The following is a 17,772-nucleotide window of genomic DNA, read 5'->3' as shown; positions in this document are numbered from 1 at the left end:
ACAGGAGCGAGAACACATCCTTGTTTCACGCCATTGGTGATGTTGAAGGGGGCTGATGTGGCTCCATCAGACAATACTTCGCCTGTCATGCTGTCATGAAAAAGGCGTATAATCTGGACAAATTTTCTTGAGCAGCCAAGTCGTGTTAGAATGGTCCAAAGGCTTCCCTGTTGACGGTATCAGACGCCTTTGTCAGATCTATGAAGACAGCATACAGGTGCATATTCTGTTCAATGCACTTCTCTTGTATTTGTCTGACAGCAAACACCATGTCGACTGTGCTCCGGCCAGGTCGGAAACCACATTGACTTTCAGGTAGATTTGCCTCGGAAATACTGGCTATTAGGCGGTTCAAGATGATGCGGGCGATGATCTTCCCACCAACGGAGAGGAGGGATATGCCTCTATAGTTTCCACATTCTGCTTTGCTGCCTTTGTTCTTGAAAAGAGAGACAATAGTAGCGTCGCGGACGTCCTGTGGTATGTTTTCATCCTCCCAGATGCTGATGATCACGCTGTGGAACGCTGCTAGTGCTGCTGAACCTGCTGCTTTGTATATCTCTGCTGGTATCCCTTCTTTTCCAGGAGCTTTTCCTGAACTCATCTGGCTAACAGCTTTCTTAATCTCATCTATAGTGGGCGGAAAGTCAAGATCTGTCAGAGCAGGTTGTTGTGGAATTTCATTGAGGACATTATTATTCACGGTTGATGGTCTATTGAGAAGGTTGCTAAAGTGTTCTCGCCATCTTTCGTTGATGCCTTCTTTATCTTTAATCAGTGTTGTGTTGTCTGATGAGAGCAATGGGGTGGTCCTTGGTTTAGAAGGTCCATAGACACTCTTAATAGCACTGAAGAACATCTTTGAGTTGTGAGTCTCAGCATAGTGCTCAATTTCTTTGGCTTTGCTTTCCCACCAGTTGTCTTGTATCTGACGGAGGTCTTTCTGTGTTTTGCTCTGAAGGTACTTGAAATGGTCCCGTTTAGAGACTGAGGAGGGGTCATTCTGCCATTCGATAAAGGCTTTTCTCTTTACTTCCAGTGCTGAGCATATTTCTTCTTGGTTCTCATCAAACCAATCCTGATGTGTTCTTTTCTTTGGTCCAAGAGATGTTATTGCTGTGTCAGTCACTATCTGCTTGAACTGGTCCCACTTTTCGGTTACAGTACCGATCAATTGTCCGTGGGATGTCAGTTTGTCATCAAGACTCCTCTGGAAATTGTTGAAACACTGAGCATCCTTCAGTTTGGCTATGTTGAAAGCAGGTCGCACATGCTTAGGGCATTTGTGCCGAGAGGGAGCGATGTGAAGTTGGAGACATCCTGACTAATCTGTGATCTGTCCAGCACTCTGCGCCTCGCATTACTCTGGTGATCAGTACATCTCGGATGTCTCGCCTTCTGACAATGACATAATCTATCAGATGCCACTGTTTAGACCTAGGGTGCATCCATGTCGTTTTATATTTGTCCGCTTGTCGGAACAGAGTGTTGGTAATGGTCAGGTCATTTTCAGAACAAAGGCTCAAAAGGAGTAGTCCATTGCTGTTCATTTTGCCTACACCATGTGGCCCGGTTACTCCTTTCCAGTTCTCGCTGTCAGCCCCGACTGGGGCATTGAAATCTCCAAGTAGGAGTAGTTTGTCTGTTACAGGTGTGGCCTTGATCAGTCTGTCGAGATCTTCATAGTATTGTTCCTTTGAGTTGTCAGAGCATGTTAGAGTGGGTGCATATGCACTGATGATGGTGGCATGACGTTTGGCATTTAGTGGGAAGCGTAGTTTCAGCAATCTTTCATTGATACCCACTGGAAGGTCTGGGAGTTAATGCATCAATGAGGTTTTTATTGCCAGACCAACTCCATGTATTCTGTCCTCTGTCTCAGTCTTACCCTTCCAGAAGAAGGTGTAACCACTTCCTGGTTCGCTCAAGGAACCTTCCCCAGGCAATCTTGTTTCACTTAATGCCACTATATCGATGTTGTAGCGGGCTAGTTCTCGAGCAATGAGAGCTGTCCTTCTCTCAGATCTTGCAACAGCTTCTCGATCCATGAGGGTACGAACATTCCATACACCAATGGTAAGTTTCCTCAAATTTTTCTTTTGGTTTCGGCTGTAGGTTGGGTTAAACTGCCAGCCGCGGCTTGCTGGCCAGTTGTTGTAGGGCAGGCAATTTTTAGGCCACCTTTTCTAGGCCCCTCCCTTACTAGGGTGAGCAGTGCTGTCCTGAAGAGGGCTGCTCAGATGCCTGGGATGCTGCCGGGCAACTCTGCTGCCCCAGGTACAGAGCTGGACGACCACCTATCCACAGGCCGCCTGCGTGCAGGATTGGGACTACGACTCCCAGTGGTAACCTCCACCTGTCGCTTTGCCCCTCCCCCATCGCCGCAGGACTTGGGTGGTATGATGATGATGTTTGATGATGGGGTGTATGGGGTGCCCAAAGAGGGGTAGTACCTCTGATGGGAGGACTTGTTGTACCCCTTCGGGGGTGGTCCATCCACTTTGGTCCCCACCTGTCACTCAGCTGTCACTTGTGGCTCCAAGTAGCTGCAGCATGCGCAGTGGCCACACCCCGGGCAACGGCTTCGACAGGCCGGCTAAACCAGGTGAGTGTAACTGATGGGACTCAAACCCTCAGTGAATTAGGGATATGCTTACCCTGCATGCAACGTCAGCTCCGGCAGACTGGGTGAAAGAGATCACTAAGATCCAACGGCCAAGAAGGCGGTTCTGCAACGCTGTGTGGACAGCGAAGGGCTTGACGAGGCACGAAAGACATCAAGGCCATCCACTGCAACCAAAGAAGTTACCAGTCGTGACGATTTTTCGTACCATTGGTGTCTGGCTTCTAAGGTTGAGAGAATGGGATTGCTCCCGTGCAACGGCTCTACCACTTAAAAAAGCTGTCACCATATACCATCATATCAAACAATACCAAAGCCTTATTCTGCCATAGGGTTAAGATAGTACACTGTTTTGTAATGTATAAATCAAATATACATATTGGTCTTGTATACACAATACCAGAAAAAAAAGTAGACTGCCTTAACTTTATAAGCAGACTGCTGTTTTAGGGATTTATCAATCTTATGCCAAAGAGTGTGTGCTGGGGTGTGGTGCCGAATGTTAGCAGCGATGGTGAGGGAATTGCACTTTGCTGATCTCATAAACAAAGACCAGGAAAAAAGTACATTTAAACTACTAAAGCACCAAAATACCTCATGTTTTATTCAGGGCATTTAATTCTTAATACTGACACTGCCTGTCTGTTTTTAAATACATTTGCAGACAGTGGTGGATTAGCCACTGGGTCAACAGGGCCCGTACCCAGGGGCCCCGGCCAACTGAGGGCTCCGGAAAAATGGGTGCTCCCCCACCCCGACCCACTGCCTGCCTGGTGCTCCTGCCGGGGAGTGCGGGGAAGCCCCCTGTGCCCCAACCCTACTCCCCAACGGGGGAGCTGCAGGCAGAAGGGGTGCGGAGGGGCCTCCACTTGCTCTGTCCCTGGGCCTCACAAAAGCTTAATCCACCACTGTTTGCAGATCACCTCTAAGGGTTCGTCCATATTACCCGCCCGGGTCGGCGGGTAGCGATCGACTTCTCGGAGTTCGATATATCGCGTCTCATCTAGACGCGATATATCGAACTCCGAACGCGCTCCCGTCGACTCCGTAACTCCACCACCGCGAACGGCGGTGGCGGAGTCGACAGGGGAGCCGCGGACTTCGATCCCGCGCTGTCAGGATGGGTAAGTAGTTCGAACTAAGGTAGTTCGAGTTCAGCTATGCTATTCGCGTAGCTGAACTTGCGTACCTTAGTTCGAACCCCCCCTTAGTGTAGACCAGGCCTAAGTGAGCAGCATAGTCTTTCAAAGGGGCCTTAATTCATCCTCCAAGCTTGTGCCAAGCAAATTGACTGAAACTGTGGAAAAGAATAGAATTATCAGACACACAGCTGAACACGATATGTTGGGGAAGAGTCAACACGGCTTTTGTAAAGGGAAATCATGCCTCACCAATCTATTAGAATTCTTTGACCTCTGTGACTTGAGCCCGCGGTGTCTGGGAGCTACAAAGCCCCCTGCTGCCTGTGGTGGCTGGGAATTGTGGGGGCCCCAAGCTCCCAGCCGCAGCAGGTAGGTGAGGTGCCTCAGGAGCTTGCAGGCAGCGGAGCCTGAAGCTCGGAGCTGCCGTGGGCAGTGGGTCCCCCAATTTTTCTTTATTGCCCGTGACCTAGGAGATGCAGGGATATGCTGGCCAATTCTGGGGAGCCTCCCCAAGGTAAGCATTGCCCTGAACCCCTACCCCAGCCCTGAGTCCCCTCCCACAGCCAAACTGCTGCTGCTGCTGGCCCAGGGATTGCCTGAGCCCCAGAGCCAGCCACACTGGCTGCTGCAGAAGTCACAGAGGTCATGGAAATTCATGGAATCCATGACCTCTGTGACAGACACGCAGCCTTACTCATAAATGTTCTGGAAAAGGGCATAAATAGGGAGGTGGCAAAGTTTGCAGACAGTACAAAATTACTCCAGATAATGCAGTAGTGGTGTAGCTGTATTGATCCCAGTATATTAGAGAGGGAAGATGGGTGAGGTAATACCTTTTATTGGACCAACTTCTGTTGGTGAGAGAAACAAGTTTTCAAACTTAGCCCTGGTCTACACTAAGGTCGGGGGTCGAACTAGGGTACGCGAATTCAGCTACGTGAATAACGTAGCTGAATTCGAACTACCCTAGTTTGACTTACTTACCCGTCCAGACGCCGCGGAAGCGAACTCCGCGGCTCCAAGGTTGACTCCGGCAACTCCTCCTGCCGCGGTGGAGTACCGGAGTTCGAACTAGCGCTTCCGGGGTTCGAACTATCGCGTCTAGATCAGACGCGATAGTTCGAACTCCGAGCAGTCGAACTCGCCGCGTCGACCCAGCAGGTAAGTGTAAACGTGGCCTTACACAGAACTCTTCTTCAGGTCTGGGAAACTGACTCAAAGTGTCACGCCAAATACAAGTATTTGAACAGACTGTTTAGCATAAGCAGATAACTCACATTTCAAAGGGTCGTTCAAGGTGAAGAGGCCTGTGAACACTCCTCCAGTTATAGGGAGGAAAGGAAAGGGAAGGGAAGGGGAGAAAGACAGCTGGGAGTGGGGGTTGTTAGTGGGTTACATTTTGTTGTAATACGTCATAAATCCAGTGTCTCTGTTCACTCCATGTTATGAATTTAAGCTCACAAGCTCATCTTTTGAAAGCGTTGTGCAAGTTTCCTTTGAGGATGAGGACTGATAGGTCAGGTACAGAGTGATCGCTTTATGAAAAGTGTTCACCTACAGATGACGGTGTGTTTTGTCTTTTATCAATTTTCTGTGTGAGTTCATTTGAGAGCATAGTGATTGTCTGGTCTTACCCACATGGTTGCTATTGGGGCAGTTAGTCCCCTGGATGAGGTACACCAAATGCTTTGATGGGGATGTGTGGGACCCATGGATCTTGAAAGGTGTGTGTGGGTGTGTGCGCGCGCATGCGCGGGGGATGTTGATCATTGTAGCTGTGGAGATATGTCTGCAGGTTTTGCATCTGTTGTTCTGGCAGGGTCTGGTGCTGCTTTAAGTTGATGTGTCCCGCTCTGTGGGGAGCTTGCTTCTGATGATGAGCTTGGAGAGATTAGGGGTTGTTTGAAGGCCATACTTGATGTGGACCCCATCCTGAAAAAAAATCTTCTCTGAACCCCTTCTTCTGACCGGTTTACCTTAGAAAAGAGACTAAGAGGGGATATGCTAGAGGTCTGTACAATTAGGAATGGTTTGGAGAAAGTGAATAAGGAAGTGTTATTTACCCCCTTCCATGCCCCCCCCCCAAAAAGGGGTCCCCCAATTAATTTAAAATACAGCCGGTTTAAAACCAAACATAAGGAAGTACTTCACACAACGCACAGTCAACCTGTTGAACTCGTTTCCAGGGGATATTGTGAAGGCCAAAAGTTTAACTGGATTCAAAAAAGAATTAGAGAAGTTCATGAAGGGTATGTTCAATCAATGGCTATTAGCCTAGATGGTCAGGGAGGTAACCCAATGTTGTGGGTGTCCCTAAACGTCTGACAGCCAGAAGGTGGGAGTGGTCAAAAAGGGATGGAATCACTAGATAGTTGCCCTGTTCTGTTCATTCCTTCTGAAGCATCCGGGCATTGGCCACTGTTAAAAGACAGGATAGAGGACTAGATCGATTATTGGTCTGACCCAGTGTGGGCATTCTGATGTTTTCTTGTCTAAGCTTTTGTGTATCCAGATTGGGTAGTTAGACACACGGCATTTGTGCAGACAAATATGGTTTTTACATATGCAGGTTTATTCATGAAAATTCATGTGCAAAATTTCAGGTAAGTCTTTAGAATATATTTTAGAAAGTTTGTCCCACAAGGCATTAATTATAGCTAGTTGTGTTAAAAATCATGTGGATATATTTAAATTTGTAGATCCATAATCTATGCTTTGTGTCCACTAATGAAGTGGGACTGTATTTCAAGAACTATATGTTGGCTTTCTCTTATCTGAAAGATATTTTCAATACAGAATCAATAACTGATGCAACATAATTTTTGATAACTTTCATCCTGAGGCAATTTTTAGTTTGAGGTTTATAATTCAGTTTAAGCATTGTACACAATGAGCCCCCTGGGGCCATGTCAGTATGGCCCATTGGTTCACAACTCTGTGGCCAACCATATGCTACTTAGTTGGTAATATTTTGAACATTCCTAAAACAGTTGGGTTTGGAAAATTTAGAATATATTTTATTTGTGCATCTTTTAATTTTAGATTAAATAATCTGAAATATTATTGTTCTGGAGCTTTTTCTTAGTAATTACATTTTACAGTTGGCATTTTTGCATTTTCGTGGTTTATGTATCTACACTATATTCAGTTTATTTTGGTGATGTTTTTTCATCTTTTTATTAGAGGTCATTAGTTTCAGTTAGGAAGCAGTTGTGACTAATCAGAGCCTAGCTTAAAAAAATCACAGCATCTCAGGAAGTGTATTATCAATTTTAGTTTGTCTTTTTTACTCTAGAAATCGTATAAAATTTAAACTTTCTATTACTTAACAATGAGAAATGATGCCTCATAACAGAGCAAAATGTTTTCATGTACGTTAGCCAGTACGTTTGGATTAGCAGTGAATAATAAATATTAAAAATACTGTATTTGGGGAAGTTGTGTGTTTGCCTGTATTTCAGTATAACTTCCTTTCAAGATCGCGAAGGAACATAAAACCTTTGTGTATTTGATCTGCTCTAATTTTAAAATGCTTGTTTGCTTTTCTTGTGCACTTAAGTATACATTTGTTTAGTAAATAAAATGATCAGTTTTGTAATTATATTTATTTTTGCTTCTATAGTTTATTAAAGTTTTAATTGCTCCCTTCAAATTATTCCACTTTGTAAGTATTTAGCAAGGTGGTGGTGTGGCCAACAATATATAATGCTTCTGCCTTTTGGTATAAACTAATGCAGAGGTTCTGAAACTTCATTGCACTGCGACCCCCTTCTGACAACAAGAATTACTACCTGACCCCAGGAGGGGGGACCAAAGCCTGAGCCCGCCCAAGCCCCGTCACCCTGGGTGGGGGGGCAAAGCTGAAGCTCAAGGGCTTCAGCCCCAGGCAGCTTTGTCCCAGGCAGTGGGGCTTGGGGTTCGGCCACAGGTGGTGGGACTTGGGCTTTGGCTTCAGCCCTGGACCCCAGCAAGTCTAACAGCAGCCCTGGCCCATTAAAACAGGGTCATGACCCACTTTAGGGTCCTGATCCACAGTTTGAGCACCGCTGAACTAATGTATTCCCCCCTCCTCTCGCCAAAAAAAAATCAGGGTGGAAGAGAAGGGTGTAATACCGTAATTCTCTTTAAGGGACATTTTTTTAACAATAATGCTATTTGAAATTCAGTCTGCATGTTGAATCATGCCATTCAGTTGAGAGACATAAATAAATAGTGTTCTGGAGCAAATGCCTGTAAGTTTACAAATGCAGAGTGGTGTATAAAGTATATGCATCTTTGAGGACTTAAACCTGTGCTTAATAGTAAGAATCAGATTTGGTAAACACAGGCGTGATCCCAATAGTTAAGCCGACCTAACTCCAGGAGTAGATGCGGCTAGGTCAATGGAAGGATTCTTCCATCGACCTAGCTACTACCGCTTGGAAAGGCAGATTAGCTACAGTGAAAAAATTCCTCCTGTCGCTGTAGGAAATGTCTACTATGTGGCACTACAGGAGCACAGCTGCAGTGCTGTAGTGCCTATAATGTAAACAAAGTCTTAAATATGTAATAACTCAGTGGGATGACTAATGTGCATCAGTGTTTCCAGGACTGGGGCCTAAGTGTACGAGTATCTGTTTCAAAAAACTTTGTTTCAGCAATATATTACCATAGAGTTTTGCTGAAGCAAATAGTAGTTCATTTCACCAGATTACCTGAAGGCTCAGTCCAACACCACCGAAGTGAGCAGGAATTTGGCCATTTACTTCAGTTGGAGTTGGTACAGATCTTCAGTGAGCAAGTACTTTTTTCCTTACGTACTTTAGAAATCTCCTTCTGGAGGAGGATGGCAGGGGTAGAGACTCAGCACTGAAATTTCATATTTGTTTAGAATATTAGGTGTGTCGAAACAACATTTATTAAAACTTTATTTGTATCTGGCTTAAGGGTCGTGTGGTGGAAAATATTTCCAAAAGGTGTGGTGGGTTCCTGAGACAGCTTAGTTTAAGAGGATGTCTTGGTGTTGGAGACTCCGCTTTGAAGTAAGTAATCTATCCACAACTTGATTTAGACATATTTGTACAAATCTTAATGACTTAATGTAGTCACTCAATGTGAATTCCAGTTTGGGCAGAGAATAGTTAATGTTTTCTTGAAATGAATTAAGTAATGAGAACAGTGAGAGATCATTTTTAGTTTTCCCAGCTATTACTGATTTTGAATATTTCAAATGCTTGACAGTGGAACATATTTTTGCAGACTAGTTGTTTGCACCTAAAAAAAAAAAAAAAGTTTTTTGGTGTAAGTATTCAACACATTTGTGGTGAACAGTTTATTTCTTCCCTTTTCATGACTAGTCTTAAAAGATAAACCATGTTTTCTCAATAGAAGCCTTGTTGCTTTTAAATAGCTAAGCCATATATAGAACCAACCAAATTTTCTTTTCAACATAAAAAAAAAAGGTTGGTAAGAAACAATGCATTCTTTTTCAAAATGAAAACCCCATACTAGTAACAGAATTTCTTTATAAAGAGTAGGGGGAAAAAAGCAAGAAACAACCAAATTTTCTGTTCAAATAGAACATACTCTGCTTTGTAAAATAAAGTTAATGCTGGAATCAGTCAAAAATTTCCTATTTAAAATGAAAAATTATGTTGGAATCAATAAAAATATAAAACTTAGAACAAAGATCATGTAGGAACAAAACATCTTTTAAGGAAAAAGCCATGTTTTATAAAAGGAAAACTTGTTTTCCAGAGAGTAAAAAGGAAAGGGGAAAAAAACAATTAAAACCAACTAACATTAATGTTCTCTATGCAGATGTCTGGAAACCTTTTTAACCTTTACAACTGTTTTAAAAACTGAATAACTTTATAATTTACTAAAATATTCTCAAGAGGAAACCTTAGTGTTTCCTTAGTTGTTTTTTTTTTTCCTTCCAGTGAGAAGCTCTTGTCCTTCTGGAATAACTTACCTTATGTCAATTATCTGCAGTGTAACCGTGACATCTTAGTATGCTTCCATTTAGATGAGCAGTGAGGCCCACAGCAGAGAAATGAGATGGGCCATAATTTCAGTTAAGGGCACTTAAATAACCTCAGAGTCTCTTCACATCCTGAGGCTGATTTCATCTTTTTTTCAAATGTTGGGATTTGTTAAGAGAATCAGGTCCCCTACTATCCCCGCCCCTTCCCTGTTATGAATACTAACAGTGTTGACATTTATAACTGTTTATTTGTGGTTCAGATTACAGGCAGGTGCTGAAAAGATGTATATAGATAATTTAAACAGGTACACAGAATATTCATGAGCTCATTCAAGTAAATGATGCAAACAGGAAATAACAGAGAGTTAGATGACATGGTTTACCTGCTGGTGGCCTGTGTACACTGCTGCTTCCACAGTGAGTGCCATTGGTGGAGCTGCACTGGTGATAGCAAGTAGTGGGAAAAAGCTGTAGCCTATATACACTCCAAGTATGGATGGGATGATGTAGTCAAGAGAAAATCCAGTAAATAGTAAGTGGCCTAAGCTTTCTTTAGGGGAATAGTTAGGAAGATTGCTTTCATTTTCAAATAATTACTGTATATACTCGTTCATAAGCCGAATTTTTAAGTTAAAAAGGGAAGCACCAGAGAAGGGAGTCGGCTTATGAATGGATATAGAGAGGGAGAGGTGGGACACAGCCCCTCCCCCCAACAGAGGGAGCAAGGAGAGGCAGCCGCTCTGCCCTGCTCCCCAGAGCAGGCTGCGGCTGTGCCGCCTGGCCCAGACCGCTGGAACATGCTGCGGCTGCGCCACCCGGTCTGGCCCGCCAGAGCATGCTGCGGCCGCGCTGCCAAGCCTGTCGGAGCAGCTCCAGCCAGGCCAGAGACATCCTCCTCCTCTGACCCTCCACAGATAAGGTGGGAAGGGATGGAATGGGGAGACTGTGGGGGTCCTGGGTTAGGGGTGGGGTCATGTGGGGGGTGGTCACAGGGGTTGTCCCTAAACGGGTCATAAAAAATTTCCATTTGTACTTATCCATCTTGGGGGGTTCGGCTTATAAACGAACCAGCTTATGATCGAGTATATACGGTAATCTGAAAATACTTTTCTGTTTAACTGTCTTTCTGTGCTGTTCTGTTTTCAGATCTGCTTTCTCACCCCTTTTGTTTTACCATGCTTGTGTTAAAAATAATTCCCAGTCACCGAAAGAGATGTCAGATACATAAATATTGCTTGGTTGAGGTACCTGTATCAGAAAATCCACACATGGGTTTTGCAGGACACAGTTTTCCCAATAGGTTTACTATTCCTACAGCTTATTGCAGAATGGAGAAAATGCTGAGAGTAATCAACAGATGTCTCATTTGTCTAATAAATGTAAGTTTCCCTCCAGTAAATACTTGAACTTTGGAATAGCCATTTTGAAGATTCAAGTGGAAGCTATCAACCATATAACTACAAGCTGTTTCTTCTCTCCTCCCACCCCCTTGTTTTCAATTCACACTGGAGAGCCAGCAACTTGTTACCAGCTGAGTGTGCAGTTGCATCTGTTAACCAAGGCAAAACTCCAGGCAAAGCTGTTTTTGTGTGTGAACCTCCAACTGTGCCCATAACATTAATAAAGTTGGAGGAAACCTAGATATAAAAATACTGTTCTGAAATGCTGTGTAGCTGTACATTTTCTTTTCATCTGTGCAGCCTGATAAAGCCCTGGCTGGGATGATTTAGTTGAGGATTGGTCCTGCTTTGAGCAGGGGGTTGTACTAAATGACCTTCTGAGGTCCTTTCCAAACCTGATATTCTATGATTCTATGATATTTATGTATTTCCTCCAGGTAATTAGGGTAATGTTATATATAGGTTTTTAACATGATAGTGACAATAATCATCTTTACAATTCAGACCCAGCTGATGGCAGTACTTCATTCAGTTGCATATATTATAGCTCATGACCAAAGTATAGGCCTAGGGGACCTGCATGGATAGTCCAGTAGCTTTAGGGCCTCATCCTATAGCCTGCTGGGCATCTTCACTTCCCTTTGACTTAGGACGGATTGGCCCCTAATGTGGCCCATTTGAGGATTCAGTAATGCAACAGAAAAATGAGTGATCCTCTGTCCGGCGGCTTAACTAGAGTCAAATATCCAAATGTGGTGATACTTGCTCTCTTCTGTTCCTATTAATGTTTTGAGTTAATAGGTGTAAAGCAGGACAGATACAGGAGACAACAGAAATAGACTTCTCCCTAAAATCAAGTTTGAGGGAAAATGGTTTTGCAAGTTAACAGAGACAAAAACTTACAAAAGAACTCTGGCAAAAGAAAGAAGCAGCTCCTGTGACAATTGTGTCTGAAATTTACTTTGTAGTTACTTTGTGGCCCACATCTCAAGGTTGTTGGCTGTTTCTGTATATTAAATGAAGAGGTTGAGGGGAGGGTGCGCTCTAGTGGCTGAATTGTAACTTGCTCCATATCAAATTTCATTAACTTTTTATTGCTGTTTTAGGACATTTGCACAGAACTGTAGAAATATTGAACATTTAAATCTAAATGGATGTACAAAAATTACTGACAGGTAGGTGAAAAGCTTTTTCCATGTGATAGTGAAATTTGAAAAAAGAAGTGACTGAAGATATTTTTAGTGTATCTGCTGTTTTGCAGCACGTGTTATAGCCTTAGCAAATTCTGTTCCAAGCTGAAACATCTGGATCTGACATCCTGTGTATCTATTACAAACAGCTCTTTGAAAGGTTTAAGGTAAGAATATTTATTCATGTTAAAAGACTATTTTGAAGAACATTTACTGAAATCACATATTTCTCACTATTTTTTTGAAACTTAAACTGTGTATCAGCCTCATATATGCACTATACCTAGCATTTCTAAAGATGTAATGTATAGTGCTTATGTGTGGTCTTTCCCCATGGTTTTTCTGTAGAGCCCTGGCACAGTTATCCATCATGAATTTGTAACAGCATGTTTCATTTGGGTTTTTCACTGTTATCACTATTCTAAGGTTGGATTTAACTTTATGCATTTTTTTAAATTCTCCCAGTGAGGGTTGCAGAAATCTGGAACATTTGAATCTTTCCTGGTGTGATCAGATTACGAAGGATGGTATTGAAGCACTGGTGAAAGGGTGCAGTGGACTAAAAGCACTATTTCTTAGAGGTTGCACACAGGTACATAATTGCTTGGGTGTGAAGATAATCCTTTAGGAGTACAGTTTATATTTTGGTATTTTGAAAACCTCCTTGAATTTAAATGATAATGTTTTTGTTACAGAGTCTTTTTGTTTTTTAACACTATAAAGTCCGTACATTTATAGCGCGCTACTTTTAATGCCTTCCTTGCTCATTTATTTTTTATTCATTAATACAGTTGGAAGACGAAGCACTGAAACACATTCAAAATCACTGTCATGAACTTGTAATCCTGAACTTGCAGTCATGCACAGTATGTATTTTAAACTTTGAAAGAGTACATTCGACTTTTATAGCACTTTTTATCTAAGGATCTCAAAGCATTTTTCAGACATTGATGAATTCAAGTGTTATGCTTTTGAATAGTTGGGATAGCACATTCTACAAGTCACAGAATATTTCAGTCACAGTGTTGATAAAATAGCTAAGTGGAACATGGCCTGTGCTGCCTGGAGGCCATAAACCAGCTGAATATTTCCACTGCTGAATGCAGATTTGGAACCTTTGGCTTTCCATTATTTTTATTTGTAGATAGCTTTAGCTTTTAACTAGTAACTGGAATCAGTCAACTACCATGGACTGTATACAATCAAAGTAACCACGCAGTCTTACTGATGTCATGTTATCCCTGTTCTCCCAGGCCTCAAGCCCCAAAGTCTGTCATCTGTGGTCTATTTTTTATTGTAAATTCTTTGAGCAGAGACCATGTCTGAGGTGCTAAGCACATTCTTGTGTGCTGGATATTTAAAAAAAAATAAATTTCTAGTAACATTACATCTACTAGATCAGGGGTCTCAAACACGTGGCCTGCAGCTCCTCACGGCCCCCCCGCTCCCTCCAGTGTTTACCTAGAGTGGCTCTGGCCCGGCGCACACTGGGGGCAGGGCAGGCTCCTTTTTTTTGGGGGGGGGGCTACCAAAAGTAATGTTTGTGGTAGTGGTTAGTCTCAGAAGTAAGGTCATATTAACATATCTAGATAATGGCTCATAAAGGCAATAAACACAGTCATCTCAAAAGGCAGCAGAAATCACTGTTTTCATCACATGGGAATGACAATCCAAAGAGGAATGAGCTTATATTAACACAAAGGATAATTTATTTGGGAGACGTTAAGTTACCAAAGTAGGAAAAACACTTCTTTCAGAAAGGAAGATCCAGAAGAACTGACACAATTCATATTTCTAAATATTATATCCTTCATTGTGTCCTAGAAGACAATTCATATCGTGTGCAACTAGTATTGATGAGCTGTTTTCAGTTATGCCTGTTTCAGAAAATAACCATGCAAATTCAACACCAGGCATATCAGAACATAAATTAGTTCTGTCTATCAGAGTGGCTAAACCAGAACACTATAATGAAAGATTAACTCAAAGGACAGGGAAATGAGAGGTCTGGGTTCTTTTCCTGGGTCTGCTGCAGGCTTCCTGGGTAATTTGGGGCAAATCTCTGTATTTCAACATACCTTCTGTAAAACAGGGATAAGAAATAGTTGATGACTTGTAATTCTGTTTCTTTGAAGATACCATACAATAGGATTCCCACTCTTGGGTTTTGCATCCCCAGTTCAAGACAGGTGGTAATTGCTCTTAGTTTTTGGCAGTGTGTGGCATTGGGCATGAACCCCTCCCTCATCTTTCATTCTAACTGCTTGTGTGTCAACTCCCTCTAGACATTTCTTAGTTAATCCCTAAATTTGTGGGAAGGAAAAGCTCCCCTAAAAATACAAACTGCATGTGATTGTAAATTAAAATTTTACCACATGAAAACCATGCCAAAGATGGGAGAAAACCCAGCTTCACACTGCATTAGAACAGAATCTCAAATCTACAAAAAGATGTGGGTGAGCAGGAATCCTATGTGGTGGTTGTCTCAAAGAAGCAGAGTTGTCACCTGGTGTGTGATTTCCTGCTGACATTTTGTGGATGAAAATAGACAACTTATCATGGTTGCACACTGTTGATCTGATGTCATGCTGCATGGCTCTATTTTTATTCCTAGACAAATTATGTGATAGCAGGATAAACTTCAACCTTTTTTATTTGTTGCAGCAAATTTCAGATGAAGGCATTGTAAAAATTTGTAGAGGATGCCACAGACTTCAGTCATTGTGTGTTTCTGGTTGTAGCAACCTTACAGATGCTTCTCTCACAGCACTTGGTCTAAACTGTCCGAGATTGAAGTGAGTATGTGTCAGTTTTTATATTCATCATTGGCCTGATCCTGGGAGATTAAGTTTCTCCTATGAAATTCTGAGCACCTTCAACTTCCATTGATTTCCATTGGAGTTAAGGGTGTTCAGCATCAGGGCAAAAACCCAACCCCTGCATATCATGTGAAAAGAGGAAAAAGAATTTGTCACAGTTACTAACTGACTCTATATTACTTCATAGATACATACAAAGGATCCTCAGCTGCTGTGAGTTGTCATATGACAATTTCCTCGAGCTGAGGATCTGTCCAATATATACTACATTTTATGGTTCGGTATCTTCTTTTGCTTTACAAATAGTACTGTAAATCATACCTGAAATACTTAACTAGAACTACGCGTAGGTGACATTTTAGGTGTGTTTTTCCATTAGTATGCTATGCTGCCCAACATTGTTAGACATAAATGCACAATGGTCTAAATTATCTACACCAGTATCTGATGGGCACAGCTGAGGTTGGGTGGCTCAAAATGAAGTTAGTTGCAGCTCCCTGATCCTCTGTCTTGTTCTTTCCCGGCATGGGTGTACTTAGAACAGCCTTTAGGTCCAATATGCCAGCCAAGAATAGCTACAGTACAGTAGCACTTTGGCTACATCTCTCCCTCCTTCAGATTGTAATGCCCTTATGCTGAGGGATGCAGTGGGAATGGCATAGGTGTTGGCCGTGCCTGCTCTAAAGCCAGCTGGTGACTCTCCCACAATGGGGCAATGCTCAGCTCTAGAGATGTTTTTGCTTTTGGCCCCGTTACACAACCAGAGCAGCACAGAGGGTCTGGAACAAGGAAAAGAATCTGGTTAAGTATATCTGAATTTATCTTTAGAATGTTATTACTATAAATAAATAATCTGCCAATTCAGAAATAATATAAATTTGTTGTTAACTTTTAATATTATACTGGTATTAGCTGCACCTTGCCCGCTATATGAACCAAAATAATTTCATTTAACTCTTAATTCTAAGGAAACTTTCTCTAAAGGGTAAGTATTCACTATAGTTTCCCTTCCTTGGGTTACTTTACTTAAAGTGATACATGGTATCAAGAATGATTTCAAGCCACAAACCTCTGTGTGTACGTTAGATGCTGTAATTATGGGCAGTTCCTACACAGATTTTATTTCACCCACCACTGAAATGCAGCCATCTCAGGAATGAAATATAGCTATTTGACAATGTATGGTAACACTGCACAGTTAATCCTCATTTCTCAATATTTTGAAGAATCTGTTTAATGCAGAAATGCATATCTGCCTCCACCCTAGTCATGAAGAAGATTTCTATTATGGGGCAACTCTAATTAAAAGTGTAAGACATTTTCCTTTTAAGGATGATTTTTTTAATACAAAAATATTAAGCTTCTTAAGGTGAAATTAAAACCTAAATTATGACAGAAACAGATTCTGAGTCATAACAGTTCTTAGGGAGACTGACCAATTAAACTTTAATTACGGACCATTAAGGAAAATATATATATCAGTAAACTTTGTATCAGAAAAAATTCTGACAAACTATATTTGGATGCCAGTGTTGTATGTAATTACCAAACACATTCTGCCATGTTCATTTTTAACCTGATTGGTAGGGGGAAAAAAGAGCTTTTGTTTAATTTAGAAAGACTCTCTTCAAGTAATGTCTGTATCTGATCCAAATTTGACTGCTTATGCAAATAGCTATGAGTGCTTATGCATGCTCTTGCTTCAGTCACAAGAGTCTTTTTTCAAACTGATTTGTCACACTCCTTAGAAGGCTAAACCCCTTGTCACTAGTTAGGACAAATCCGAGTCTTTCTTTCTAACTGATGTCAGAAAAATATAGTACTTTGAAATCATTCCTGGCTCACTTTCTAAGGCAAAGAAAGAGGCCTAAAATACCTATCAGTCTCTCACTCCTCCTTTCAAGTGAAAGACAGCTCTCATGAGAAATCTCTCAAGAAAAATGTAAGAAAGCACCATGGGGTGGCTCTAGCCATTTCGCCGCCCCAAGCACGGCGGCACGCCGCGGGGGGTGCTCTGCCAGTTGCCGGTCCCGCGGCTCCTGTGGACCTCCCGCAGGCGTGCCTGCGGATGCTCCACCGAAGCCGCGGGACCAGCGGACCCTCCGCAGGGACGCCTGCGGGAGGTTCACTGGAGCTGCCTGCCGCCCTCCCGGCGACCGGCACAGCGCCCCCCGCGGCATGCCGCCCCAAGCACGTGCTTGGCGTGCTGGGGCCTGGAGCCACCCCTGGAAGCACCTAATGCGGGGCACCAAAAAATGTACTGCTAGCTAAGCAAGCCTGATTTACTACTCTGTAGCTTGCTAGTCTCCCTCAGTGCCACCAGGGGACAGGCTTCAGCCATTTCTCATACAGTAACAAGATATCACCAAGGAAAATGAATCTGACAAAATGATCCCCATAGATCCGTCTCTCATCCAAAGTAAAGGTAATGCAAATTGCCATAGACTGAGCTTCAAGACCATGTACTAAAATATACTGTATTAAAAATTTCAATCAATGGGAGATACAACTCCCCACTTCTTTGTACCTCCTAAATAACACATCTTTTGAAGAACTAGAAAACCTGCAAAAACCTTCTAACTCCCTTCCTAAAATTGGATCAGCGGATTTACTCACTGGCCAATTTAGAGGAA

At 42.5% G+C, this 17,772-nt stretch overlaps 1 protein-coding gene across 5 annotated transcripts in view; it reads left to right on the top strand.

The window, feature by feature from the left end:
• The window catches only part of FBXL2 (F-box and leucine rich repeat protein 2), a 140,723-nt gene that overhangs the window by 70,133 nt on the left and 52,818 nt on the right, over positions 1–17,772 (top strand). For 3 of the 5 annotated variants that reach the window (XM_045005243.1, XM_045005241.1, XM_045005242.1), the window contains exons 5-10: positions 8,692–8,786; positions 12,237–12,305; positions 12,392–12,487; positions 12,786–12,912; positions 13,112–13,186; positions 14,985–15,115. In XM_045005243.1, coding sequence (XP_044861178.1) covers positions 8,692–8,786; positions 12,237–12,305; positions 12,392–12,487; positions 12,786–12,912; positions 13,112–13,186; positions 14,985–15,115 — 593 coding nt within the window. Of the gene's footprint in view, positions 1–8,691; positions 8,787–10,750; positions 11,110–12,236; positions 12,306–12,372; positions 12,488–12,785; positions 12,913–13,111; positions 13,187–14,984; positions 15,116–17,772 lie in introns of those variants that run through there. The other 2 variants (XM_045005245.1, XM_045005244.1) reach the window with 2 other exon arrangements.

Source organism: Mauremys mutica, chromosome 2 (assembly GCF_020497125.1).
Source record: "Mauremys mutica isolate MM-2020 ecotype Southern chromosome 2, ASM2049712v1, whole genome shotgun sequence".
NCBI classification, from domain to species: Eukaryota; Metazoa; Chordata; order Testudines; family Geoemydidae; genus Mauremys; species Mauremys mutica.
Note: the sequence above shows the minus strand (reverse complement) of the source record. Positions and strands in the feature narration are given on the sequence as shown.